The 9,769-nt window shown below is 45.3% G+C and overlaps 1 protein-coding gene across 5 annotated transcripts in view; it reads right to left on the bottom strand.

Annotated features, from left to right (window-relative positions):
* Positions 1–4,742: 4,742 nt before the first annotated feature.
* The window catches only part of garnl3 (GTPase activating Rap/RanGAP domain like 3), a 97,516-nt gene continuing 92,489 nt past the window's right edge, over positions 4,743–9,769 (bottom strand). For all 5 annotated transcript variants that reach the window (XM_018740469.2, XM_018740472.2, XM_018740470.2 and 2 more), the window contains 3 exons: positions 7,113–7,331; positions 6,866–6,983; positions 4,743–5,482 (listed from right to left, as the gene is read on the bottom strand). In XM_018740469.2, the coding sequence (XP_018595985.1) occupies positions 5,305–5,482; positions 6,866–6,983; positions 7,113–7,331 (515 nt within the window). In that variant the 3' untranslated portion in view covers positions 4,743–5,304. The remainder of the gene's footprint in view (positions 5,483–6,865; positions 6,984–7,112; positions 7,332–9,769) is intronic.

The following is a 9,769-nucleotide window of genomic DNA, read 5'->3' as shown; positions in this document are numbered from 1 at the left end:
CTTGTTACAAGGCTATGTGCAGTCATTACTCAAGGTGTCCCCCTGGGCTCTGTAAATTGGCCCTGTAATTTTCATCACTTGTTATGCTCCCTTAAGGGAAATCTTACATTCAGTAGGTCTGACTTCAGTCTCTGCAAATATCCTACATATTAGAAATTATTTCCACTAAATGAATGCAAGAAAATTCCTGAAATTTAGCTTTGATAAAACTCCACTAAGTAATTTTTTTGTAGTATCAAAATCTATGTGTAATGGCATTACTCTTTCCCCTCCTTCTTCTTTCAGATTCTCTCTTAAGAGTGAGATATTGTGAGATCATTTGTAATTTTAACCATTACAGTAGTTATTACAGAGTAGCTATGAATTTTGGGCATTCTGAAAGAATATTGCCATGTATTCTATCCTTTGATTTACAGAAAAAATAAATGCACAAGCATTTGTCTTTACATCAAATGAGCTTTCAGAAAGCTAAGGAAGGGGCTTAGGAGAAGAATCCAAGCAGCTTGGAATGAAACACTGAACACCCTTCTATTCCTTTGGACCTTTGTCCAAGGATAGGCAAAACTAATCAAACTAACCTTGAGTGTTAAACAAAGATGAAATAAGTAATTTAGGACCATGACTGCATTTATCAAAAGAAATGTATAGTGACCTCCACGTGTTGTATAACGACACTATGGATTACAGAAATGCTGAGCTGAAGCAGACGTTGCTTGTGGTTTGGTTGAGATGTCTATAGGGGGAAGCAGAGCAACACTTTTGACACCACTGCAGGCCAGAGAGCAAACGCTTAAGCAGAGACATCCTCAAGTGTCTCGCATTGGCATTCATCTCCGGGCTTTTTCTTGGTTCCGGAGCAGGACAGGATAGGATAGGACAGGATAGGACAAAATTTGTACTCATCACTGCAGGGCAATTCAGACACACAATATCTAAACACCTGACAGGTATATTCCAAGGATACCAAAACAAAATAAATGACAAATAAGAACAAATAAGAATCAATTATAAATTACAGGGGGGCGCGGTGGTGCAGTGGGTTGGACCGGGTCCTGCTCTCCAGTGGGTCTGGGGTTCGAGTCCCGCTTGGGGTGCCTTGCAACAGACTGGTGTCCCGTCCTGGGTGTGTCACTTCCCCCTCCGGCCTTACGCCCTATGTTGCCGGGTAGGCTCCGGTTCCCCGTGACCCTGTATGGGACAAGCGGTTTGGAAAATGTGTGTGTGTATAAATTACAGCTACACTGTAGAATTAATTTATCAGATGTGATGATTCTAAGGCCACACAGCACTTGACCGCTCTGTGTTGAGGAGCTAAGGGGCCCTCGAGGCTAACAGGCCCCACTATGTACATCTACTTAATTAAAAACTTGCTGTTTTTCGCCAGTTTAAGGTTTGAAAACAGCAGACAATGTCAGCTGAGGAGATAATGCCACTGTGACAAAGACCGATTAGCTCGGTGGTCTGACCAAAAATCTTGGAAACCGTGGAAAGGAAAATTTCAAATGTATCATCTGCATCCTATGAACAATTCACAACCTAATGTTAAGAAACAGCTGGTGCAGTGGTGAGCCCTTTTAATGGACACAGCTCTATCTACTTTGAAGTTATATGAGATCTGCAGGCATCATCTACTTGTTTAACATGGATGACCTCCATCCAGCCCGTAATTGGAGCCAAGCAGATTGTCCATGAACAACTGCAACAAAGCTCCAGGCATGGCAATCAACAGTCTGTGGTTTCATTACAGGCTATAAATAATGTCTGTATGAAGATTTTTGATTATTCAGGCTTGTTAAGATCATGCTTTGTATAATTACTATTTATTGACTTAGACAAGCAGTTATGGAAGGTAGGTGAGGGAGTGAGTGGATAGCATTCCTTGAACCTTGCAGAGATAACAGCATGTCTTTTTTTGTGCCTGAGGGTGGAGTGAGAATGATGCTGGACCTTGGTTTGTTGAACCCTCCATTAATGAATAGTAAAAACTGGTTTATTGTTGTGTAAAATTATGACAGGTTAAAGGTTTTGTGGTCTAATCAAAATTAAATCCAACAGATACATTGAGTCCCTGTCATATGTCGATGTCTGAATTTATCAAAGTCTATCAATGCAAAGTTCTTGAGTGGATTGTGGAATGGAAAATGTTAAGTAGCAGACACCCAAGAACCAAACAACATTTTTCTCTACTAATTTACAATTATGCATTTTGGGCTCGATGGGGCACCCAAGGGTTGAAAGGGTTTAGCAGACTCTTCCAAACAGATTTACAAAGTGGAGGTTGTGAAAACTCATCAAGCAGTTTTTGTGTTAGGAAAAGACTGAGCTTAAGCTTATTTTGACCTCTGCTGTCATCCTGATTTAAGGTAAGAAGACTTTTTAACTAGGAGATGTTCAATTAGAAGTCGTGAGCCTGTATTTCATGTGTGAATCCTACGTTAATTTATTTTAGGCAATGTTAATTTAAGACAGAGCAGGGTCGAGCTGGCTTCAGTGCGTGAAGAACTTTGTCAGTTTTGGATCTCACCACATTGGGTGACTCTGAAGCAAGCAATGCAAAATGCAAAAAATACTTTATTGATATACAACATTGTCATCTCTACATACAAGGATCCTCCATCTATCTATCCATAGTCCTATCAGTTATTCTTCGGATGATTGCAGTGGCAGACCGGCCAAGCAGAGCAGACCGAATTTCCGTTTCCATGTCATCAAACACCAACTGCTCCTAGGGGATCCTATAGCATTCCCAGGCAAAACTGGAGATATAATCTCTCCAGTGTTTCCTGGGAAGAGCCTGGGGCATCCTCCCAGGATGTGCCCTTCGAAAGCTTGTGGTGCTACCTGGAATGAGGGCCAGCTCAGTAAGTTCAGGAGTTCCTCAAAATGCTCTTGAAACCTCCCGGTGATATCCCCAGTTGATATCAGGACTGAAGTTAAGTCAGCCTTTCTAAGAATGGCTTGAGGGCCATAATACCAAATATCTTAAGATCCTTTCCAAGGATGTCCAAAAGCCATCCTTAATGATCTCAGCAAACAGAACCCTTTTACACTTGAGTATCCAGAACATGAGGCCTCAAGTCAGAACATTATCTATCACTGTTTTTAGCTCACATGTAAATATGTTATTTCTCCAAAAGAACTTATGACACTTACCGTGATTTACCCATTCATACAACCGAGTACTTTTTGCTGGAGCAATTCAGGGTAAATACCTAGACCAAGAATACTACAGCAGGAAAGGGATTCAAACGAGGGTCCTTCCAGTGGAAGGTAGCACTGAGTTACCTTCTATCGTTTCTTCGATCTTTCTGCCTTAATTTACTGGGAAGTCCAAAGTCAAGCGTAATTCTTCCAACAATATATTGAAGAAAAGTTGGATCAAATTTCATAAATATTTATTTCATTTCAGTGAACAAAATTAAATACTTTCACAGCAGTGGTCAACAGCACTTAAAATTGTTCAAATGATAGAAATAATAATAATACTAATACTAATAATTCAGATTCTTTTGAGGCCACATTTGAAACACAAACATTTACAAGTAGTACTTGGCATTAAAAACAATGGCAATACAATATATTTTAAGACACTTGGTGTTTTTTTTATAATTTTTGATTCATTTTAATATCACAGAGGTTCAGCAACAGTCTAAACAGTAAATATTTATTTAGATACAAAACCACTGCTAAACGTCAAGGGGCCAGTAAAACAAAATGGGACCGACTAAATTAAAAGAAAACATTCAAACTGTTGTACTGGTATTACAAACTTCAACCATCACATGTTCTCCCACTCACCAACACTCAGTAATAATTCTAATAAATAACAAATACATATATTTGCAAAAATATTCCCATTTCCCCTTTTTCTCAAGGCTCATAGTGTTGAAGAGTTCACATTGAGACAAGTAAACAAAGAGGGAGAGGAAGGGGACAGAACATAACCATGCACTACACACGAGAGGCGACAATGCTGAAGGAATGCCGCAAGAGAGCGCAGGCTGTCACACGTCCAAAACGGCATCTGGACCAGACCGCCTCTTCATGTTCTCCCACAAGGCATATCATTTTGTGTTAATACTGCTTTTTTTTTAAAAGGTGCCATCCTGAAGTCACATCTGTAAGAATAAGCCACTGAAACTACCCACTACTTCACCACATAGACATATTTAATGTCATTTCAGTGGCTCAAGCCTCTTACCACGGTACGTAGTACTGAAAACATTTGCCATCCTCTCGGTCTTTTACAGCAATTTTCTAAAAGCCGGTTGTACAGCACAGCCTCAGTAAGCCAAAGAGGAAAAGCACGGCGAAGTCCTCATGAAGTGGGCCTTTTTGATGCAACACTTCTGCACACTGAGAAGAGACCTCCCACCTGAGCAGAACATCTCACACACATTAAGACATCAGCCCTTTTCCACTTCTGTGTCAAACATGAATGTGGGAATTAAAGAAAAAAACTGTGTGGATGGGAGATGGCAGTAAATCCTTTGGTTTGAGATATCCCAAGCCAAGAAAAACAATGCCAGAATAGCTTTGATATCACATGCAGGTTTTACACCCCACTGAGATATCACATTCAGGTTTATGAGACCTTACTGAATTCCTCAGTGTTTTAGTGTAATAACATCTCTGGCTTATCAAGTTAAAAAGGCTTAGTTTTTAGTGTAAGCATTTTTTTTTTCTCAGTCAAGGAATAAATATATATACTGTATATATATATATACTTTTTTTTTTGGTGTGGAAAGGTTTATTGATTATATGATTTCTACTATGAAACACTAAGTGTTTTGATCACCATAAAGTGTATATTCAACTTTCAACAAACAGTTGGTAAAATGGGCAGTGGAATGTAGAAAGTTCAGAAGAACAGATGGAAAATGGCACCTTTAGCTTCCCTTTTGAATGACACGTATAGCACAGAAACATAAGGAGGGCCGGAAATAATATATAATATGTATTTATGCATGAATGTATTTAAATATATATATGTATGCACACACACACATATATATGTATATATAGTGTACTACAAATAATTCTCTATACTTTACCATGTAATATATTGCAAAGCGTTAAGCCATATTCATCTAGAAAATTAATAACTACTTTAGAATTTTTGTCATTTTTTACATGTAGCACAAAGTGTACCACTGCCTTCAATCATTTCACTGGTGAGCTCTGGTTACAACCAAACCCCTGATGGTTTGACCGGTGTGGCAAACGCATCGGGAGGTTGCATGTTTGAGCAGTACGAGCAGGCATACTGAAGGGAGGAATGCAGAAGTGCTGTCCGGATTGTCTTCATTTCAAGTCCAGGACCTCCTCTTCGAAAGAGGACGTGAGGGCGAAGGGGCTGGTGAGCGGAGGGCTCTCCTCGCGCACCTCCGCCCGCATCTCCACACGCTCCGCCTCCGCTTCCGAGCTGGACGAGCAGTGTCGTGCGGCATCTGAGTCCGTGTCTGCCAACTCCGAGCCCACCCTGCAGGGACACCATTAACGTTCCCATCATCCTCCCGCGGTCGCAGTGACACAGTACTCGGACCAGCTTGGCGAGAAAGGAGCACTGAGGGCAGCATCAATTAAGAAGCAACCAAGAAACTCAAGAAACTAAATTATTATGAACTGTTACTTGAGTACTCATAAGGACTTTATTTGTTCAGCAAAATGTCAGACATAGTAAATGAGTGGTTACATGACTTGCTAATACTAAAAGTATTAGTTTTGGACCTCTAGAGTACCAGTTGTTGCGCTTTTGTTACGACTCTGTAGTTATTAGTGAAAATCCTTGAGGGATGAAGGCATTTGCAAGATGCATCCAGTGTACGGTTATGTGCTGGAAGAGCAAGGGTTAATTCATACGTCCAAGTGCAACTCCAGGTGCTACGGTTACGCTGAAGCGCAAACATGGTGTTGGAGTGTTCACCTTTGGCAATGACCCAGTCCTCTGGATCCACTGTACTCATGAGACAAAGGGAGACACTCAAATACCAGACTTCTACCCCTAAATGAAACCCTCATCTAAATGGCAGGGACGACATTTCCAGAGTCAAATGTTCAGCCTTCCCGTGTTTTTTCTTTCTGGCCGAGGGGGAATATGCAGAGTGAGGCAACACGTGAAGGTCAGGATGAGGTCTGCATTCGTGAAGGGGCTCCTGGGCTCATGGAGCCATTTGGAAGAGTTTGCATTGGACTGATTTTGTCTTTCGACTTATATCACTCTGCACATGTCTTTCATTATTTCAATTTCACGTTTTGAGATAACCCCACACGATTTAGTCACGTGCAGTCAGTGCCTCCTTTACATTATTTTACAGCAGCGTTACCTTACAGCACTCATCTGTGCAGTGTTTGGCCAGAAGGCATCTGGATTTTGTAACATGCGCTTCAACATGCTGCCATGTGAGTTGTGTTGGGTAAGGTGATGACTAGAGAAAGAAATATAAATTTAAAGCACACAATCACCATGTGATGCTGTTAAAATAGAACTAATTACTAAACAGGGGTTGGGGGAGCAGTGGCACAGCGGCTTTGACTGGGTCCTGCTCTCTGGTGGGCCTGGGGTTTGCGTCCCGCTTGGGGTGCCTTGCGATGGAGTGGCGTCCCGTCCTGGTTGTGTGTCCCCCCCCCCCATCAGCCTTATGTCCTGCGTTGGCAGGTTAGGCTCCGGTTCACCGTGACCCCGATTGGGACAAGCGGCTTCAGCCAGTGTGTGTGTGTTGTGTGTACTAAACACGGTCAGTGCCATAACCCTCATTAACTTCTGGTGATCCCATAAAACAGAGTACATTCTAATATTTCTTCTTTTCAGTAATGCGGTACCACGTCTTATATTTCGATTTCTAGTAGATGTGGCGCCTCTCACCTGTCGCTGCTGGTCGATCTTAATGCCCTCGTCTTTGGCTCGTCCTCCACCAGCTTCTTGCTCATCTTCCTCTGCTTCCCTGTGTTCTCCGACTTGCTGCTCGGCTCCTCGGTAAGGCCTGGTGAAGGACAGGTAAAAGTGAGTGACGTGGACATTATCTGTGCAGGTGACGTGTTTAGATTTATAACGAGAAAGTCATGAGGCACATTTGTGGTAGGTACAGGGTCTGTTCAATGCATGTTCTCACCCAGCAGCTCCTTGCGTGTTCGACTGGCGATCTCCTTGATCTCCATGCGCGACAGCGAGAGGGAGTGCGACGCCGGAGTGAGGGGTGAGGGTGCGACCACACTGGGCGCCGGTGCGGTCATCACCTTGTTGACCAGCGGTGACTTGAGCGGTCTCTCAATGCTGCGGCCCACCAGGTTGCTGAGGGGGATTTTGAAGATGTGTTTGGACTGCACCTCACCTTTCGAAAAAAGACAGACAGCGGAATAAGTAAGGCCTGGATGCCACAGTGACAAAGGTGCACAGCAAGAGAGTGAGGTGAAGAGAGATGGAGAAACAAGAAATGAAGAGGTGGTGAAGAACACTGGTCTTTCTTGCTAGACGTTAAAAATTAAAGACCCTGGCAGCACATTGTAGCGTGATTTTAACTTCTGAAACCTAATTCAAAGTCCAATCCCAGAGAAAAACTGTTTTCTTTATGTTAATGTTCAAGTTGTGTCATTCCAACAAAAAAGGCAAAGCATTAATAAATAATTATTGTAAAACAAAGTAAAGAGTCAGATAAAAAAAAAAATCTTCCCTAAAATTAAATGAGTAAAATTACGAGTTTACATTTATGATTACCCCTTCTTGAACCACCACCTTACCATGGTAGAGGGGTTTGAGTGCCTGAATGATTCCAGGAGCTATGTTGCCTGGGGCTATATGCCCCTGGTAGGGTCTCCCATGGCAAACAGGTCCTGGATGACAGACGAGACAAAGTGCGGTTCAAAAGCCCCTTATGATGACAATTAGACCAAGGCTTTCGTTTACCCCGCCCAGTATGGGGTCACCGAGGCCCCACCCTGGAGCCAGGCCTTGGGGGGGGGGCTCGCGTGCGAGCGCCTGGTGGCCAGGTCTATGCCTACGGGGCCTGGCCGGGCTCAGCCCGAAGCCATGACATGGAGCCACTCTTCGGTGGGCTCACCACCTGCCGGAGAGACCGTAAGGGGCTAGTGCGTTGTGATTTGGGCGGTGGTCGGGGCCGAGTGCCTGGCCGACCCAAACCTCGGGCGCCAACTCTGGTTTTTGGGACTTGGAATGTCACCTCACTGGCGGGAAAGGAGCCTGAGCTGGTGTGGGAGGTTGAGAGATACCGTCTAGATATAGTCAGGCTCACTTCCACTCACAGCTTGGGTTCTGGAACCACTCTTTTCGACCAGGGGTAGACTCTCCACTATTCTGGCGTTGCCCAGGGTGAGAGGCGGCGGGCGGGTGTGGGCTTATTAATAGCAGCCCAGTTCAGCCGCCGTGTGTTGGAGTCTACCCTGGTGAATGAGAGGGTCATCTCCCTGCGCCTTCGGGTCAGGGAACGGTCTCTCACTGTCGTTTCTGCTTATGCGCCTAGCGGCAGTGTAGAGTACCCGGCCTTTTTGGAGTCCCTGGGGGGCGTGCAGGAAAGCGCTCCCACTGGGGACTCTGTCGTTCTACTGGGGGACTTTAACGCCCACGTGGGCAGCGACAGTGACACCTGGAGTGGTGTGATTGGGAGGAACGGCCTCCGTGATCTGAACCCGAGCGGTGAGTTGTTATTGGATTTCTGTGCTAGTCACGGTTTGTCCATAACGAACACCATGTTCATGCATAAGGGTGTCCATCAGTGCACTTGGCACCAGGACACCCTAGGTCGGAGGTCGATGATCGACTTTGTAGTCGTTTCTTCTGATCTTCGGCCATATGTCTTGGACACTCGGGTGAAGAGAGGGGCTGAGCTGTCAACTGATCACCACCTGGTGATGAGTTGGATTCGATGGCGGGGGAAAAAGCTGGACAGACCTGGCAGGCCCAAACGCATAGTGAGGGTCTGTTGGGAACGTTTGGCGGAGGCCCCTGTCAGAGAGGTCTTTAACTCCCACCTCCGACAGAGCTTCAACCAGGTCCCGAGGGAGACTGGGGACATTGAGTCCAAATGGACTATGTTCCACACCTCCATTGTCGGGGCGGCGGTTCGGAGCTGCGGCCATAAAGTCTCCGGCGCCTGTCGAGGTGACAATCCCCGAACACAGTGGTGGACACTGGAGGTAAGGGATGCCGTTAAGATGAAGAAGGATTTCAATCGGGCCTGGCTGGCTCATGGGACTCATGAAGCAGCTGACGGGTACCGACGGGCCAGACGGAACGTGGCTCTGGCAGTCGCCGCGGCAAAAACTCGGGCTTGGGAGGAGTTTGGCGAGGCCATGGAGGAAGACTTTCGGTCGGCCTCAAAGAGATTCTGGCAAACCGTCCGGCGACTCAGGAGGGGGAAGCGGTGTTCCACAAACACTGTTTACAGTGGAAGTGGTGCGCTGCTGACCTCAGCTGAGGATGTTCTCGGGCGGTGGAAGGAGTACTTTGAGGATCTCCTCAATCCCTCCGACACGCCTTCCGTAGAGGAAGCTGAGGCTAGGGACTTGGAGGGGGACTCGTCCATTACCCTAGCTGAAGTTGCTGAGGTAGTCAAAAAACTCCTCGGTGGCAAGGCTCCGGGGGTGGATGAGATCCGCCCCGAGTTTCTCAAGTCTCTAGATGTTGTGGGGCTGTCTTGGCTGACATGCCTCTGCAGCATTGCGTGGAGCTCGGGAACGGTGCCTCTGGACTGGCAGACCGGGGTGGTGGTCCCTCTTTTTAAGAAGGGGGACCGGAGATTGTGTTCCAACTATA

The sequence above is a fragment of the Scleropages formosus genome, chromosome 6 (assembly GCF_900964775.1).
Source record: "Scleropages formosus chromosome 6, fSclFor1.1, whole genome shotgun sequence".
In the NCBI taxonomy this organism is placed as follows: Eukaryota; Metazoa; Chordata; class Actinopteri; order Osteoglossiformes; family Osteoglossidae; genus Scleropages; species Scleropages formosus.
Note: the sequence above shows the minus strand (reverse complement) of the source record. Positions and strands in the feature narration are given on the sequence as shown.